This window comes from Neoarius graeffei, chromosome 9, assembly GCF_027579695.1.
Source record: "Neoarius graeffei isolate fNeoGra1 chromosome 9, fNeoGra1.pri, whole genome shotgun sequence".
NCBI lineage: Eukaryota > Metazoa > Chordata > Actinopteri > Siluriformes > Ariidae > Neoarius > Neoarius graeffei.
In genome coordinates this window covers 82,205,460-82,225,663 of record NC_083577.1, presented here as the reverse complement: position 1 = coordinate 82,225,663, position 20,204 = coordinate 82,205,460, and the positions used below count along the sequence as shown (strand labels likewise).

General features: G+C 43.1%; 1 protein-coding gene across 5 annotated transcripts in view; it reads left to right on the top strand.

Annotated features, from left to right (window-relative positions):
- Window positions 1-20,204, top strand: part of LOC132892043 (activin receptor type-1C) — a 106,805-nt gene that overhangs the window by 11,407 nt on the left and 75,194 nt on the right. For all 5 annotated transcript variants that reach the window (XM_060930367.1, XM_060930364.1, XM_060930366.1 and 2 more), the window contains exon 2: window positions 2,008-2,238. In XM_060930367.1, the coding sequence (XP_060786350.1) occupies window positions 2,008-2,238 (231 nt within the window). The remainder of the gene's footprint in view (window positions 1-2,007; window positions 2,239-20,204) is intronic.

Here is a 20,204-nt window from a genome sequence, read left to right as displayed (position 1 = left end):
GCATTAGCTTTTTGTTAGAGGTCACCCTGTCAGCCTCTGGCATGAGCTTTTTGTTGGAGGCCACCCTGTCGGTTTCTGGCATGAGCATTTTGTTGGAGGTTGCCCTGTCGGGCTCTGTCATGGGAAATTTATTGGAGGTTGCCCTGTCAGCCTCTGGCATGGGCTATTCTTTGGAGGTTGCCCTGTTGACCTCTGGCATGGGAAGTTTTTTGGGAGCTGCCTTGTTGGCCTCTGGTGTGAGCGTTTCATTGGAGGTTGCCCTGTTGGCCTTTACCCTGGGAAGTTCGTTGGAGGTTGCCCTGTCGGCCTCTGGCATGAGCTTTTTGTTGGAGGCTGCCCTGTCGGCTTCTGGCATGAGCTTTTTGTTGGAGGCTGCCCTGTTGGCCTCTGGCATGGCATGGCAAGTTTGTTGGAGGCTGCCCTGTCGGCCTCTGGCGTGAGTTTTTGGTTCGAGGCCACCCTGCTGGCCTCTGGAATGACTTTGGCTGAAGCCTTCATCTTCCCTTCATCTCCAGCCCTTCTCTCCATACACAAACTCATGTGCAGCTGACTAGGTTTGGCTAGTTCACAGATTTCTCCCCCCAAATAAAATTCTTGGTGACCCTCATGTCTGGTCTGCCGCAACACCCATTTAAAGACATCAGTGAATTCTGAGGAGTTCCTTAGTCAATGGTGTTTCATGCCAACCAGGTACTTGCTCGCCCAGTGAGTCGGGACCTCAGAAATCTCACCCACCCACTCCCTCTTGGCTTGGGTTCCACCAGACTTCCATAATAGTAATGGCTCTGGAGTAGGAATTCATTTGGAGGGTCTTCGATACCGTTGTTGGGAGCTGGGAGTTCCATCCACATATATTGGGGAAATTTGATGGACTCGAGCACCGACATGGCGATCCTGGCATTGCACCATTTCCGCTCAACTAATGCATCCATAATAAAGGTGACGTATTCTGTCAGGAAAAGGGGCTGGAGCTGGATACATTCACAGTATAAGAACTTTATTTGCAACAGGAACAGATAAGCATACAATTCCAAATCATCAAGCAGGATCTAAACGTAAGCACAGGCTGTGGGCCAGGCGATCAGCAAACGAGGTGACGTACCGTAAGCAAAAGCAAGACAACATAACATGAAATACAAGGCTTGGTAAACTCAAGTAAGGCACTCTGAGTGAACACTTCGTGATGAACACAGGAAAAACGGTTTATGTACATGGACTAATCAGCAGTAAACGGGAAACAGGTGCAAATGATAATCACTCATAAGGAAGGCCAACCAATGACAAGACGAGGGAGGAGACAAGATATTAAACCAAAATTAACATGTTATGTGAACAAACACTATAGGATATGTGCACTGTAGCACTATGAGCTGTGCCGGGAATTATGTGACAAACACCCCATGTGTTATTAAAGGGACTTCTGATATAGTCTCATCTCATCTCATTATCTCTAGCCGCTTTATCCTGTTCTACAGGGTCGCAGGCAAGCTGGAGCCTATCCCAGCTGACTACGGGCGAAAGGCAGGGTACACCCTGGACAAGTCGCCAGGTCATCACAGGGCTGACACATAGACACAGACAACCATTCACACTCACATTCACACCTACGCTCAATTTAAAGTCACCAGTTAACCTAACCTGCATGTCTTTGGACTGTGGGGGAAACCGGAGCACCCGGAGGAAACCCACGCGGACACGGGGAGAACATGCAAACTCCGCACAGAAAGGCCCTCGCCGGCCACGGGGCTCGAACCCGGACCTTCTTGCTGTGAGGCGACAGCGCTAACCACTACACCACCATGCCGCCCCTTCTGATATAGTATATTTGGAAAATCACATCAACGGTGTTAATTTGCATTAACATCTTAAATGCCTTTGTACACTTTCAAACCAAGGCTTCTGACCACTAGCTAGTTGTAAATAATAGCTTGAGAAGTGAGCGGGTAGTGGAAATGTGGGACTCCTTGGAATTTTAACAACCAGTTATTTTTCTCTGTGTGTTTCCAGCACTTAAGTGTGTGTGTCATCTGTGTGCAAATCACACCTGTGAGACGGAGGCTGAGGGTGCATGCTGGAACTCCGTGATGCTCATCAATGGGAAGGAGGAGGCTGTAAAGTCCTGCTTGTCCCCCAGCGAGCTAAAGGGACAGCTGTTCTGCTACAGCTCTAAAGATGTGTCCAAACGCAACTGCTGCTTTACTGATTTCTGCAACAACGAAACACTTCATTTACGCTCAGGTACTGTGCTTTCTTTTCTTGTGTTCAGCTTTCCTCTGAGGGATGAGTTGATTTCAATATACTATAAGTGAATAATTATTGTAGTGTCTCTTAAGCCCTGGGTCTCCCAGGAGGACAAATACTACTGTACTAACTTTATTTATTCTATCCACATTCACTGGATATGAGCAATCGTGCGCTCTGATTGGCTACTCTACAACTAGGCTATCCACTCATATACCATGAGTGGAGAAAAACAAAATGGCTGAATGTGTTGCTGAACCAACCGAGGATGAAATAAAAACTCTATTCGAAAACAAAACCCCAAAAAATAAAAAGCAACAAAATATGGAATGAAAATATTTGATGGTAAGAACATATCTTTTGTTTTATTTTTCAAGAATTATTATTATAGCATTTTTCACAAATTGCTCCTGTCATTTCACCGGTTTGTTTACGTTCTAAGCTGAACTGATTTTGGAGGACGTTTTGCATAAAGTTTTTATTTATCGAATATTTGCAAAAATAAAAAAATGCTCTCTTTCTCAAAATCAAGTGAATGTGGATATGATAAAACAATTAATTCCACTCAATCTCGTTGTACATGGCTTATGGCCAACTTGGCGCTATGCACCTTGTCGGCTGTTAGCTCATGTACAACTCGATTTCATGGAATAACTGTTAAATATACACACCAATTTGCAAGTATATCAGGCAGAATTGTAGTCAAGTCACTAAACCTCGAGTCTGAGTCCAGTCTCGAGTCCCCAGTGTTCAAGTCCAAGTCATTAAAGAAAATTTAAAGTCAAGTCCAAGAACAAGACTCCATCCGCACCATTTGACGGTAGCTGTTGCTGCCTTTATGTGAAAGTGTCTCTGCTACCGTGTTGGAGTAACGTTACTGCTCAATTCCCCCATTTTAGTTAACAGGCTACAGATAAAAAGCTCGTTCATCGCTCAGCAAGCCCCGCCCACTATCAACAGGGCAAATAACATGAGTGGGTTAACACTAGCTAGTTCATCGCTCAGCAAGCAAGCAAGCCCGCTATAAACAGAGGAATGAACATAGCCTGTCACTTCCTTCTCTGGGTGGAGTCTCGCTAAATGACGGTTGAAGTTCGAGGTTGTCCCCGTCGTCTCCTTGACAGTTCTTCTACATATGGAACACATAGCAGTGCATTTTTTCCCCACTGCACGAGAAGTCTGTATTAGCAAAGCGGACAATCCTAGGGGCGTCTCTCCAGGCATTTTAATGCCGTTAACGTTAGTTTGTTCCTGAACAGGTGAATGTGCACAAAATTAGTATAAAAATTAATGTAAATATAAATCTCTTACACCAAATTATTATGGCATGTTACAAAAAATAAAGAAAAAATCCGAAGCCTCGTCTCCAGTTTACGAGTCCGAATGCAGTTAATGCACGAGTCAGAGTCCAAGTCAAGTCACGAGTCGGAATCGAGTCAGAGTCCTGGACTCAAGTACTACAAGCCTGATGTCAGGTAATCCTAGCAGGCAGGCTACTCAGGCCCTGTCCACACGGCAACGGATTCAGGTGAATCTGATAAAATTGTTTATCGTTTCGGCTTGGCGTCCACACGGCACCGGCGTTTTGGGTGCCCCAAAACGATATTTTTTGAGAACGGGTTCCAGAGTGGAAAAATCTGGCAACGGCGCCGTTGCGAAGTCGTCTGGATGAGTAGAACGGATTTGTTTACGATGACATCACAACCACATGACTAGAACAAGCAGCACTCTCGCGCGCATCATTCGTAACAACAACAGCAACAATGGATAAGAATCTTTATTATTGGATAAGAATCTTTTGAAATTGTTGACACATTAACCTGACTGACCTGCCAGACAGACAATTTACACCCGCTTTGATGAACAGAAAGTCCAGCCTTCCACACAAAGCAACAGTTACCTGACTATAATGGAGGCAGAGGGGAAAAGGGTCAGAAGACCCTTCAACAGACTGTTTTGTATGAACCACTGCATTGCATTCACTTTTGTATACAGCTTTTCTTTGAAATAAACAAGTAACTGAACCATTTCTTGAATTTCTTTTTTTTTTAATTGGATAAGACTGCTTTTCAAAATGTTCACACACAATAAGAAAATTAAGTTATATAAAACTATGCACACTAATAAAACTAATTTGTACACACAGAAGGCACGATTTCCTCGCGTAGTCGCAGCCATCTTCTTCTTGTTGTTGTGTGCTTGTTCCTGTGAGTGCTTCACGCCGAGTAGAAGAAGGGGTTTATGCGCATGCGTCCTACTTCTTGTATTGTTCTGGTGTCTCTGATGGGACCGTCTTACAGCGCATGTAGAGGTGTGGCATGTGTATTGCATCGTTTTCAGCAAGCGTTGCGTTGCCATATGTACCCGATATATTTTACTGATCCGTTGCCCATGTGGACGCGATATATATATATATATATTTTTTTACCCGCTAAAAAAAAAAATCTCGTTGCTGTTGTCGTGTGGATGTAGCCTCAGTGTATTTCATCTGTTATTACTGCACAGTTTGTCAGCTTCCTCTACCCCATCCTTTAATGGAAACATTCCACCACTGAGAAGATATTTGATTGGTGAACTATTCTGATGGTGGAAATGATATTGCTGTGTTGACTGGTGTGCGTGATTCTGGTATGAGTGTTTCATACCAGATGCACAGCAGAATTGCCCAAGAATTTAAAAGAAATGGTCCACCAAATGAAAGATCCAGTTAACAACAATCTCATGGTCAGGTCCTTTTGAATGGTAAAGGACACGTTTTATAACTGTGTGTGTTTTCAAAAAAAAAAAAAAAACAAAACCCCCATGTCTGAGTCATTCTGATGCTCTATTATTGCATGGAGTACTTCTGACTCACTGTCTACTGCAAAAGCCATTAATAGTGAAGTCTTACCCTTGCTTCAGGGAATAATCTTCCTAATCTCACCTGGATACTGACCGGAACATAAGGACTGCTGCTGTATTCATAAAGATTGTCCTGTGCTCATCCCAGGACTCTTATTCACAGTCTTCCTCATACTGAACATCCGACAGATTTACTAGTGTTTGTTTATAACATTTTATAATCCCACTAACTGGTATCCCACAGAAAAGGTGGGATATCTGGGTTCTAGATTTTTTTCCTCATGTCAGGTCAGGGAGTTTTTACTTGCCATGGTTACATGTGGCTTGTTTTGTTAAGGAAATAAAATCGAGCTGAATTGAATAACTCAATACCTAGAAAAGTAAATGTCCAATTAGTGTAGTTGCTAGACACCGATCAGCCATAACATTATGACCACTGACAGGTGAAGTGAATAACATTGATTATCTCATTACTGTCAAGGGGTGGGATAGATTAGGCAGCAAGATAAGAACAGTCAGTTCTCAAAGTTGATGTGTTAGAAACAGGAAAAATGGGCAAGTGTATGAATCTGAGTGACTTTCACAAGGGCCAAATTGTGATCGTTAGATGACTGGGTCTGAGCATCTCCAAAATGATGCATCTTGTGGGGTGTTCCTGGGATACAGTGGTTAGTACCTACCAAAAGTGGCCCAAGGATCTAAAGGACAACCGGTGAACTGGCGACAGGGTCATGGGTGTCGAAAGCTCACTGATTTCACATGAGGTACGAAGGCTTGCCCATATGTTCTAATCTAGGGCTACGTACCTAAACGTAACATCAGGTACAGGTACCGGTACAGAGGTTTAGGTACAGGTCCGGACCTGTACCTGAACAATTTGACAAATTCTTCTGAACTTCTTCAATAATGACAGAAACATTTAATAAACTGTTGACAACTTGTCAGTATCTTTATTCAAAGAAAACCGAACATAACTAGGTTTCCTACCTCACTTCTCAGTCACCCTATAGTTAACTTGGGACAAAAAGTCATAAGTTGTCTCACAGCGAGAAGTGACTACACTAGAGTACTACAGACTACGCGCAGTCCGCGGCCTTTAACTTACGCGGCAAAATTACACAAAGCAACAAAGGCTGCCAATGCCAGCAAAGGAAAAATGGCTGACCTGCTTTTGAGTCTTTTTGACCAATCAGAATGCTGGATCAGCCAAGCTCTCGCAATGTCTCGTGAGACTGTGGCGAGAGGATCTCAAGTCAAAGACGGCTCCGATTTCAAGTTTCAGCGCGGCATTTTACGTCTTTTCCAGTGCTAAATTTTCGTCTTTGTGGTAGGATTTACGCATCTTCAGTCACAAAATAAGCAGATACTTGGTGTAAATTTATATCGGTACAGTACCGGTACTTCATGATCCGGTATTTTGGACCTGTACCGAATCGATTTTCACGGTACAGTACCGGTACACAGTACCGGTACGCAGCCCTATTCCAATCTCACAGAAGAAGAGCTACTGTCATACAAACTTCTGAAAAAATGAACGCTGATACCTTTCTGGTTTAGCCAGCATGAACTTTTCAGCAGTTTGTGTGATAGGAGCTCTTCTGTGGGATTGGAACATTGAGGCTAGGCTTCATGCCCCATGCATAGCTTCAAGAACTGACTGTTCTCTTGCTGCCTAATATATCCCACCCCTTGATCGGTACCACTATAATGAGATAATCAGTGTTATTCACTTCACTTCACCTGTCAGTGCTTATAATGTTATGGCTTGTACAGTTGTCCATAAGTATTTGGATAAGTGATTTTTGCCTTTGTATGTTACATCAACGCATCAGAACTACAATTCCCAGAGTACAGCATGGCCGACAAACATGTCCACTGAGGACTAAAACTCACAGCCATGACAGACTTGTTCATACTCGCCTAATTACCGATCACATACGCCTGGACTCGATCACAAATCACAGTACTTAAGGATTCTCACTCCACTTACTCGTTGTGAAATATGAGCTGTATTTCTGTACCAGTCTATACCAAGCTGTTGCTTTTGAATTGTCTTTCTGGTTTTCACGTCCTGCTGTTGCCTGCACTAGTTCATGTTGTTTGTCGATCACCTGACCCTTGCCTAGACTGTGACACTGCTTCAGATTACATCTTATTCTTTTGTTTGCTAATTCTCGTAAAGCTCCATATACCTGCATCCGTATCTGTTGTTGTGGCACTATATACCCCCACGATGGACATGAAATGAAGCAATAAAGATGTGCTTGAAGGGTAGATTTTCAGCTTTAATTCAAGAGATTTAACAAAAATATTGCATTAACCTTTTAGGAATTGAAGCCTTTTTTGACAGTCACTTTCTGAGGCCCAAAATTAATTGGACAATGGATTGATGAGCAGTTTCATGGCCTAGTTCATCATTATTTCATGACAAATTAAGGAGAGAACATGTCCGAGGTTGATTCCGTGTGTTGCGTTTGGATTTGGCAGCTGCTGATGGGAATTCTCAATAATAGTGGCCAAATCAACAATGTGGTATGGTCTTAAAAATAAGGAATGCACTGGTAATTGTGCGTGTGCACGTGCACTGTGCCCTATGATGGACCAAAATTGCAAATTGTATTCCTGGCTCACACCCAATATTCCCATTGTAGGTTTCAGATCCATCAAGACCCTGACCAGGATGAAGTGGTTACTGAACAGTGTGGGAAATAAGGCCGGATTGGTGGACATTGACCGGTAATTTTCGCATTTGTCTGTCTGTATTTCAAAAGCATTGGACCGGATGGCCGATTAAAAAATAATTCGAATGTGTCCGTTTCTATTTCAAAAGCATCAACCTGGATGGCCCATGAAAAAATTGTAAAGATACAGGTCTAATCTACTTCTAATCTTCTTCTAAATGTTACACCAGGCGAGTACATTGTTGTAACACGGTCTGTGAAACGGGGGCCCCCGCGGGCCGACTTTAAAAATTCATAACTCGGCCATCCAAAGTCCTTGCCCCACCAAAATATATACAGGCATCTCCCTCTCCCCGAAACCTTTCAAAGAAACCCAGACTCGGCCCAATCCGATGTCCGCAGCGAACGCAGATCGCGGAAAGCTTTAGCACGAGCCCTGGCTCCAGCCTCTTGCATGTGCGGGGATTTAAAAATTCGTAATTTGGCCACCGAAGGTCGTAGACCCGCCAAAATTTACAGGCACCTCCCTCTTCCTGAGCCCTTTCGAAACAGCACAGGCATGGCCCACTATGACCGTGGCTTGGCCTGCTATTCACCCCAGAGCCCCCAAAAAACTTAACACGAGCCCTGGCTCGAGCTAGCATTTAAAATTTCATAACTCGGCCACCCAAAGTCCTAGCCCCACCACAATTTACAGGTACATCCTTCTCCCTGAGCCCTTTTGAACCAGCCCAGGCTCGGCCCGATCCGACGTCAGAAGCGAGCGTGGATCATGGGAAGCTTTAGCACGAGCCCTAGCTCCAGCCACTCGTGCACGCAGGGATTTAAAAATTCCTAACTCGTGCACGCAGGGATTTAAAATCGTGCACGCAAGGATTTAAAAATTCAAATTTACAGGCAACTCCCTCTCCCCCTAGTAGCACACTAAATAAGACAATAATAATACACTCGTTATTCACTGTTGTTTTGATTGCACAATGCAGTTGAACTCGTGTTTTTCGTTGACGGTATCTGATTGATCCAGTCAGGTGATAAAGAGTTCAGTTTACATTAAACTTTGCAGTGCAATATTAAGTGCCAAACTGCCAATCAGAGGTTATGTTGTTGTTATTATTATTATTATGTGCATTTTTTTTTTAATTCATAATAAGAATGACAGTCACAGCCATATGCTTTGGAGGATGTAGATTTATATTTGAATAGAGTTTAAAAGAATTTTCTTCTATTTTCTAAGTTCTAGTCCCGCAGATTTTAGTCTGAATGCCAAATGATATGACCATGTCTAGTTCTGAGTCATTTTAAGCAATTTTGTTAAGTTACTTGGAATCTCGGACTCAAAATTTTAACTCTATGTAAGAATAGTTGTATTGTTAATTACTAAATTTCTTATAGACTTATTATAACCATAGTATAAAAAATAGTCATTGTTGACATAATGTTTCATGAGTGTTGTTATAATACCGATATCCTGTAATGAGGACCAGTAAGTTGTAACCAACTGGAATATTCTTGGCCCCCCATACTTTTTTCTAGATATGGAACTGACCTGTGTGCGCTACTGTTTCCTTGGGTATAAACTTCTAAGCATGTTTTTCTTGTAAATGATATTCAAGGTTTTGTGTAATTTGGCCTTTGAAGACCACAAAAATGTGCCTGGAAAAAGCTGAGAAGCATCTCCAGGCATCTTAGGCTACGTTCACACTGCAGGCTGAAGTGACTCAAATCCGATCTTTTCGCCCATATGTGACCTGTATCCGATCTTTTATTGACAATATGAACGACACAGATCCGATTTTTTCAAATCCGACCCAGGCCGTTTGGATATGTGGTCCTAATTCCGATTCCTATCCGCTCTTTTCATATGCGACTTCAGTCTGAACCGCCAGGTCGCATTCATCCGACTTTACACGTCATCAACAAGCCACAAACGTCACTATTCTGCGCTGAAGTAGGCGGCGGGTCTCTCAAAAAAAGTTACAACAACATGGCGCATAATCACGGGCGCAGATAGAGGGTGGGACTCGTCCCACCCAGATTTAAATTCACCTCGTTCAGTCCCCCCCACTTATAGGGAGGAAAAAACGTCTATGCTGTCTTTCTTTGCATAAGGCAAACCTCACGGAAAAATCAAAAGACTAATTACCATTCGGTTTATTGAGGTGCACGGCAGTACATACATAGTTGCAACAACTCACATAAAACAAAGACTGATATTCGGTTGGTTGAGCTGCGCAGACTGCACAGGTTGCGAGCTCGAGCTTGGTTGCTATGGTAACCCACAACAAGTTTGACAGGCATATCGGGGTTGGGGTTGGTTTGCTGGCAGCTTTGTCCCCCCCAGTTTTTTGTCCCCCCCAGTTCAAAAAACGTATCTGCGCCCCTGCGCATGACATCAATGCGAGGGACACTTCGGGCTGTGAAGGTTCTGAATCTTCTCAATGGAAGGACGCAGATGTTAGGGAGCTGATTTCCATTTGGGGGGATGCAGCTATTCAAGCTAGATTGGATGGGTCATACCGCAACCGGGCGGTTTTACTTCCGTAAACACTGGCCATGCTCACTGCGTGTGACGTCATCGTATCCTGCAATGCGCATGCGGAACACTTTTAGGTCGCTTTTTGTTCATACTGAGGATCACATACAAGTCGCATATATTTGTTAATGTGAACGACCTCACAAAAAAATCGGAATTGAGCATTAAGCCTTGCAGTGTGAACGTAGCTTCCAGGGCCCAAAGGCGGGCCCCGAACCCCCAGCCTCATTGTTCCGGGCCTTTGGCCCGTCATTCGGACAGGCTGAAATTTGGATGGACAGACATTTCACTGTGACAGTCTGCTTAAAATTCCTTATTTCCCACACTGCTGAAGATGAATAAATCATGGTGGTGCTCATAAACTCGAGCATTTTCTAAAATCTCTTTCAGTCTAATGAATGAAAGACATAATTTGAAATAAAGGGCAAGTCTTTTTTATATGTATGAGCATGTGTGATCTCAAATTTTGACCCCTGGCACACGAGAAAGACATTGATCCTCTTCTGCTGAGCTGTGATGTGATATCCTGGCAGGGTTACGTGCACACTGGCAGTGTTATCTCCCAGCTGAGAGTTATTAATACTTCACTATGGCCTAATGGGAGGTGTTCAAACTCACACTGAGCACTGACTTTGAAAATGCACTCTGCCAAGGGAAGACAGGCTAAGATTATGCACTGGATTATATCCTCTTATGCCAAACTTTCATGGCAGAGTGATTAGAGCTCAGTGCTGCCTGGTGTGTGTGTGTAATCAGTAGATCTACCTGAAACTATCATCCTGATTTGCTCAGGGTTAGATTTTAATTGTAAGTAAGCGATTAATGGTTTCTTAACAGTCATGAACTGTCTGAGACGATTGTGTATATTATGGTTTGTAATTTAGTGGTATTGAATTCTGAATAATGCCAAATTCTCACCTGGTATGTTCACTATGGAGTGGAAGATTTGTCTGTATGGATTGTAGATATTATACTGTAAACTATCAGAGTGACCAACATAGAATATTACCAAGCATTATGTTTGCATACAGATAAAACATCATGACTTTTTTTTGCCTTTATGGCTTGCAGAGTTAGTGCACTACAGATGATCTCCGTGATTTATTACAGTTTGGATGAGTGAGCTGCTAACCTTGAGACTTTGCCGTGTACGGTACTTAATTTTCTCAGGGTCAACTCGAATATTATACAACACGTGATGAGATCATGACATTGCCCTCTGATCCCAGTGAACCTATTCCTCTGCATGTGGTGCACGTCATTTACAGTTTTTATTTGTTTAATTTAACCTTTATTTAACCAGGAAAGACTCATTGAGATTAAAGATCTTTTTCACAAGAGCGTCCTGGCCAAGACTGGCAGCAGCACAGTTAACAAAGCATAGAGCCAAAACATGCATCCAGACACACAAACATGAAATAATTTCCAAAATAAGTTGCACACTGAAGAGAGAATTTAAAAGTAATCAACAAAAGTTCATTAAAAATCAGTATAACAAAATGAGGCGGCATGGTGGTGTAGTAGTTAGCAGAGTCGCCTCACAGCAAGAAGGTTCTGGGTTCGAGCCCAGTGGCCGACGGGGGCCTTTCTGTGCGGAGTTTGCATGTTCTCCCCATATCCGTGTGGGTTTCCTCCTGATCTGGTGACTTGTCCAGGGTGTACCCTGCCTCTTGCTCATAGTCAGCTGGGATAGGCTCCAGCTTGCCCACGACCCTGCACAGGATAAGTGGTTACGGTATGACAAAATGTCATTTACAGCTGGATGTTTCTGTCTGCAGATCATTTAAAATCATTTTAAATACGTGTAATGACACCAACTCCTTAAGTTTCAGGTCAGTTTGTAATTGGTTCCAAGCAGAGGGCGCAAAAAACTTAACCTCCTAAGACCCAAGCTGTTTTTTTACATGCATTTTTTATTTCTTTTTGCTATTTGGGCTTATTAGAACCTGATTAGAATAAAAACTAAGCATCATCTTTGATAAGATGTACTTTTTGAGAAAAAGTATGTCCACATATGTGGATTCTTGTTCTGAATTTCTAAAAAGTGCTGTCCACGTATATGACCGCTAGGCCCTAGGAGGTTAAATGCCTTTTTTCCCAATTCAGTACAGACCTTTGGAACAGAAAGTAAGAACAGATCCTGCAAATGAAGACTAACTGCCCATACTTGTTTTTTTTGACAAAAGTACACTTGAAGGGACGATGGAAGCAGACCTAAAATATAGTCAAGCCGGAAAGTCTGCACACCCCTTTCACCTTCTCCACGATTTATTACATTATAGACTTATTCTACAATAGATTTGGTTCATTTTTTGTCACAAAATTCAACACAAAATAGCCCATAATGACAAAGTGAAAGCAGGTTTTTAGACATTTGTGCTAATTTATTAAAAATCAAAATGTAAAATATATGTACACAAGTGTGCACACCCTTTGATACAACACCCAAAAGTGAGCTGAAGTGCATTTTGTTTCCACTGATACTGCTTGAGATGTTTCTACAACTTAATTGGAGTCCACCTGTGGTAAATTCAATTGATTGGACATGATTGGGGATTGCCAACACCTGCCTGTATAAGGTCCCACAGTTGACAGTGCATGTCAGAGCAAACTCCAAGCCATGGGGTCAAAGGAATTATCTGCAGACCTCAGAAACAGGATTGTGCCAAGGCATAGATCTGGAGAAGGGTACAGAAAAATTGCTGAAGCTTTACAAGTCCCAAAGAGCACAGTGGCCACCATCATTCATAAATGGAAGAAGTTTGGAACCACCAAGAATCTTCCTAGACCTGGCCACCTGGCCAAACCGAGTGACTGGGGAAGATGGGCCTTGGCCAGGGAGGCGAGCAGGAACCCAAGGGTCACTCTGACAGAGCTCCAGCGTATCCTTGTGGAGATGGGAGAACCTTTCAGAAGATCAACCATCCAGGCAGCACTCCACAAATCAGGCCTTTATGGTAGAGTGGCCAGACGGAAGCCACTCCTTAGTAAAAGGCATATGACGGCCTGCTTGGAGTTTGCCAAAAGGCACCTAGAGTACTCTCAAACCAGAGAAACAAGATTCTCTGGTCTGATGAAACCAAAATTGAACTTTTTGGCCTGAATACCAAGCATCACATCTGGAGGAAACCAGGCACCGCTCCATCACCTGGCTAATGCCATCCCTACAGTGAAGCATGGCGGTGGTAGCATCATGATGTGGGGATGTTTTTCAGCAGCAGGAACGGGGCAACTAGTCCTGATAGAGGGAAAGATGAATGCAGCTAAGTACACCGAGATCCTTGAAGAAAACCTGCTCCAGAATGCTCTGGACCTCAGACTGGGGCGAAGGTTTACCTTCCAACATGACAACGACCCGAAGCACACAGCCAAGAGAACAAAGGAGTGGCTTCGGAGAAAGTCTGTGAATGTCCTTGAGTAGCCCAGCCAGAGCCCAGACCTGAATCCAATTGAACATCTGTGGAAAGAGCTGAAAATGGCTTTGTACCAATGTTGCCCATCCAACCTGACGGAGCTTGCAAGGATATGCCAAGAAGAATGTCCAGAAACAAGTGTGCCAAGCTCGTAGCTTCTTTCCCAAGACGCATTGAAGCTATAACCCCTGTGTAACCCCTAAAATACCTATTTTTGTCAGTAAAATAAAATTGCATATTTTCTAAAAACCTGTTTTCACTTTGTAATTATTAGTGATTGTGTGTAGATGTTTGAGGCAAAAAAATGAACTCAATCTATTGTAGAATAAGTCTGTAATGTAATAAAAGGTGAAAGGGGTGTGCAGACATTCCGGTTTGATTGTACATTCATAAACGAGAACATGCCGATGTTTAAGTCCATGTGTGGACAAGGCAGTCCAACCAACACGAGCATACAACTAACAAAGATGAGTCAGAGCTTTTGAAATTTGTGAATTTGGCATTCTGTCATGAAGGTCAGAAAATCAAAAGTTGAAGCATTTTGTTCAATTTTTCTTTTCACTAGCTTTGAAAAGAAAACTGATTCCATGGATTAACCAACTATGTTTTGGCCCTACTGCAAGTCCTTGAGTTAGATTTAAGAAAAAAAAAATTTTAAATGTGGAGGCCGGACTACCTATTTTTGTTTTCCACATAGCAGGGCGTTTTCTGTGGAATGTTCCTTCTCTAATGAGCAGGCATCCTTTGGGCAGCTGGACGTGAAACCGTGAAATCCCTGAATAAACCTGTTTTGAGAATCCGGTTCTGCTATAATAGATTTTAGTCCACGGGTGACCGGAAGGTGTGACTGAAAAGCTCGACTCTCTGTTTGGCAGCCTGTCACTGCATCAGGACCGTACTGTCTGTTACCATGGTTATTGTTACCAGGGACTGTGTACTGAAGCATAAAGGGGCCCGAATGCCACTTTGGGGGAGAGAGAGAGAGAGAGAAACATGCATTAAAATAAAATGCACCAATAATTAAAAATGTCATGTAATGTAACTGGTCATTCAGGTTGAGAGAGAGTACTCGACTTTGAGTTTCAGGGGAAATTCAAATTTCCATGTTCGTTTTTGGAGTGGATGTCTCATCTCATTATCTCTAGCCGCTTTATCCCGTTCTACAGGGTCGCAGGCAAGCTGGAGCCTATCCCAGCTGACTACGGGCGAAAGGCGGGGTACACCCTGGACAAGTCGCCAGGTCATCACAGGGCTGACACATAGACACAGACAACCATTCACACTCACATTCACACCTACGCTCAATTTAGAGTCACCAGTTAACCTAACCTGCATGTCTTTGGACTGTGGGGGAAACCGGAGCACCCGGAGGAAACCCACGCGGACACGGGGAGAACATGCAAACTCCACACAGAAAGGCCCTCGCCGGCCACGGGGCTCGAACCCGGACCTTCTTGCTGTGAGGCGACAGCGCTAACCACTACACCACCTTTCCGCCTGGAGTGGATGTGTGAAACAATTCATATTGATTCTTATTCAGTTTTTCAGTTGGTCCACCTACACGGTACAGGGACAAGGAGCTTCAGCTGGGCCCCCCAGAACCTGGAAGCCCTGATGGGCATTAGTATGTTTTTACTTAACTTACACTTGCAAATCAATAAATGTTAACAATTTTAATAATTTACAGAAGGCGCTGAAATTGACAGAGCTGGTCACTATGAGGAAATGTAAGTCAATTTTAATAGCTTGAGAAAATAGCACAATCAGGCAACGCATTATTTGTTTTGGCATGAATTTGGAAATTGTACATGTTCCAGCAGTGATCTTTTATTGCATAGAAACTGGATATTACAGTTTGTTCTCTCCACATTCACTGCACATGAGCAATCGCATGCTCTGACTGGCTACTCTACTACTAGGATATCAGCTCATATTGCTGGGTTTTACGTGATGTCACATCCACCTCATTAGTTATTCAAAACTTTAGCTGGTGGTCTACCAAAGCTCAGCTGACAAAGCCATACATGTCAACCTATACGGAATGTCCGTATTTTATACGGATTTGATTCAATAAACATAGTATACGGGCGTATAAATAAAGTTATACGGATTCTTTAAAAAAAAAAAACTTCAATATTTATTTAGAGCTATAATCAATTCCCACGATGATAAAAGAACGCATAACATTTACAAACGTACTGTACGCCACAGACAGCCAGTAAAGAGTCTTATGAAATCGCGCGTTATCTTGTGGTAGCGAGACTTCGTTCCACTTTTGATCATGCGCACACCGCATTGCGAGAATCCCGCCAACCGTGAAGTCATAGACGCCGCCTTCTGCGTAGAATCATACGTCATCCTTGCCCGAGAATAAAGATGCCTCATTCATGTGCTGCGTTTAACTGTACCAACAGGTTTACCATCCAAACGAGATCACATGGGATTACCTTTCACAGGTGAGACTGGAAAAATACTTTTCATTGTATTTGGTCATTATAACGTAATTTTACGAACAGATTTTTCTGACTTTGTGGCTAATATGAAGACTCACGCATAATAGCCGCTTGGTGAAACCTGTCTCCAAACAACGAAGTATTTCCTTTGTAACTACGCTGATAACACTTTGTGTTTTTGTCAAACATTGGAGCTTTGTCTTCATTCTGAAGGTTTATTGTTATTAATATTGAATAAAAAGTAACTGGGATATATCATTGTTGATTGTCATTCAAATTTTAGGTACATTATTTTAATTTGCATCTTATACGGATTTTGGAGGTTGGTTATACAGGTTTGATTGACCAAAGGTTGACATGTATGCAAAGCGTTTGTACGGAGAAGGTGCATTGCTCGCATGAAAAACGCCTTATGCTTGCGTTGTTTTTTGTGTCGTGCAAATCGATTAAACCATGAAACTGATGATAAAAGTTTCTTCAGGGTTTCCTGTGAACGAACACAGGATTTCACAAAAAGATGTGGAGAAAGATGGCTTTCGAACCTCTGACTGAAATCAAAGGGAGCCGAGTCGAAGCATGCTCGAGTTTCACTTGGTGAAAGGTTTGTATTTCCCTCTCAGCTCTGTCCTTAGTGTTTTCCAAGTACTTTTCTTGCTGTGTGTCGTTATTTTATGGTACTTTTTTTTTTAGTCACGAAGTGCTAAAGTCCCCAGCTGTTTCTTTGTTTACTCCTCACAAAGTCCATATGCATGAAGGTCGCGACAAAATTCTTCCCCAGCCGTACAGTTACAATGCGCCGTGATCACTTCTCCGTCCTGTTTAACTAATGGCCCTTTTCCACTACCCTTTTTCAGCTCACTTCAGCCCGACACGGCTCGCGTTTCGACTACCAAAAACCAGCACGACTCGGCTCGCTTCAGCCCTGCTTAGCCCCTAAAACTCGCACCGTTTTGGAGTGGGGCTGAAGCAAGCCAAAGCGAGCCGAGTGAGGCTGGGGGCGTGAGCAGACACTCCCCTGTGCACTGATTGGTGAGGAGGAGTGTCCTCACATGCCCACACACGCCCCGCGAGCACGCTGGGATCTGTAAACACCGCAAACCCGGAAGAAGAAGAATTACGAATTACGAGACTTTCTGAAGCCTTATGCGCCTCGCCTCATCTATACGCTCTTGCCAGTATCTGTCCGCGTTGTCGGTGACAACAAGCCACAGCACCAAGACCAGCAACACTAACGACTCCATGTCCTCCATGTTTATTGTTTACTATCCGGGTTGTGAGACTACCGCTTAAAAGCTCACTGATGTCACTGTTTGCGCTGCCTAACGACATCATGTGACGTCCACCCACTTTCGCTAACTCCACCCAATGTGTCCACCCACTTCCAGCCAGCACGGTTCAGCACGGTTGTAGTCGAAATGCAACTCCAACAGCCCCGCTCAGCTCGACTCAGCCCGACTCAGCACGGCACGGCTCAGCCCGACTCAGCCGCGTTTGTAGTGGAAAAGCGGCATAAGATCCAGGTCTTTAAAGGGGTTTCTGATGATCTTTGTGAATGATTTAGCTGAGAGATAAGAGCCAACACAAGTGAGAATCAAGCCAACTGTTTGTTTCCACTTCAACTTGCAGCGCTTCGTTGTAAAGACGCAAACGAAAAGCTAAAAAAACAAAACGTACTCACACGAGCCAAAACAATCCAGGATTCATTGGGCAGCGACTTGATCCCGAGGTCCTTTACCCAGCCACATACAGTACAAAAAAGTTGTAAGCCTCCATACTCTTCCACACAATATATCTAAAGCCAGCAGTGACTTCTAGATCACGAGCATACTCTGATAAGTTATCGCTAGTTGTTTGCACCACGGCAGCCGTTCAGACCACCACTTCCGGTAAAACCGCTTGGAAAAGTCACATGACTGAAGCCCAGCAATACCGTGAGTAGATAAAAACAAAATGGCGGAGCGTGGGGGGCGTCGTAGCTCAGGTGGATAAGGCGCCATACCATAAATCCGGGGACCCAGCTTCGATTCTGACCTGAGGTCATTTCCCGATCCCTCCCCGTCTCTCTCTCCTGCTCATTTCCTGTCTCTACACTGTCCTATCCAATAATAAAGCCCAAAAATATCTTTAAAAAAAAAATGGCGGAGCGTGTTGCTGAACCAACCGAGGACGAAATAAAAATTCTACTCGAAAACAAAACCCCCCCAAAATAAAAAAAAAAGCGCAACAAAATATGGAATGAAAGTATTTGATGGTAAGAACGTATCTTTTTTTTTTTTTTTCAAGAATTATTATTGCTACATGTTTCACAAATTACTCCTGTCATTTTGCCGGATTGTTTGCATTCTAAGCGGAAATGATTTTGTCAGATGTTTTGTGTAAAGTTTTTATCAAATTTGTAAAAAATAAAAATGCTCCGTTTCTCAAAATCCAGTGAATGTGGATAGAATAAAACAGTTATTCCACTCAATCTTGTCGTACATGGCTTATAGCCAACTCGGTGCTACGCGTCTTGGTGGCTATCGGCTCATGTACAACTCGATTTCCTGGAATAATAGTGAAATGTTTGGAATGGCTGTTTGTGTGTGTCTTTGTATTGTTTGTATTTTACTCTTTTAGCAATGGTTGCTGCTTTCTTGACTAAGTCACTCTTGAAAAGAGATTTTTAATCTCAATGAGGGTTTTTTTCCCCCCTTACCTGGTTAAATAAAGGAAGATGATGATGATGAAATGACATTGCCATGCTGAAACTTGTGAGCAGACTGACCGAGGCTGATGAGTTTTTGTGTGGGGGTGGAAGCAATTAATTGAACTGCATCTGTACTCTTGGAGTAATGAATACAAAATAGCATAAAAACATCCGGGCAGATTGATGGTTTCAATATGGAACATGACTACATATTCAGTAAACCCTTTCCACCCAACATTTTTCTTGCTTATTTTCATGATTTAACAGTGTAAAGTTGGTTAATAGTTTAATTCGAAATCATTTTCCTTTGTGAATCTTCATGCAACTTTTAGACAGATATTTACTTCATAGATGTATTTCTAGGTATTTGATGATCTCATTCTCATTATCTGTAGCCGCTTTATCCTGTTCTACAGGGTCGCAGGCAAGCTGGAGCCTATCCCAGCTGACTACGGGCGAAAGGCGGGGTACACCCTGGACAAGTCGGCAGGTCATCACAGGGCTGACACATAGACAACCATTCACACTCACATTCACACCTACGCTCAATTTAGAGTCACCAGTTAACCTAACCTGCATGTCTTTGGACTGTGGGGGAAACCGGAGCACCCGGAGGAAACCCATGCGGACACGGGGAGAACATGCAAACTCCGCACAGAAAGGCCCTCACCGGCCACGGGGCTCAAACCTGGACCTTCTTGCTGTGAGGCGACAGCGCTAACCACTACACCACCATGCCGCCCGTATTTGATGATATAATGATAATTATTATCCATACAGGACACTTTTTTGATGGAATAAAACCATGTGTTCTATTCCCTTCTAGCGGTTTTCATTCATTTGGCTTGATAGCATGCAATATTGTTAGCATATCGCTTATCCTATGTGTATTATGTCACTCTACCCAATGGAGAACGAATGTTGAATATGGTTTACGATACTGCATGCTTGTCAAGGTGACATGACGTCACACATCGGAGCTAATGCGAATATCCAGTGAGAGAGTTTTCTGCTGCGCCTGTGCAGAAGCATTTCTTTATTCACCGCCAGCGTAAAACTTCCGCGCTAGCAAGCGACTGTGACAATTTGTTAACAAACATGGCTGCCGGGTTTGCTTCGTTAAATATGGAAGCTTTTGAGAGAATTTTGAAAGAGAAAAATGCATTGAACACCCAAAAGGAATGTATAATAATAATATTGGCTTGCTTTTTTTTATGGTCTATCACAGGGGTTTTCAAAGTGTGGGAGAGTCAGCCCCCCCTCAGAGAGCAAATAAACAACAGCGCCCCCCTTACAATTTTTGTTGTTGCTTTACTTAATGTTCCATTCGTATTTTAAAAAAAAATGGTTGTTGTA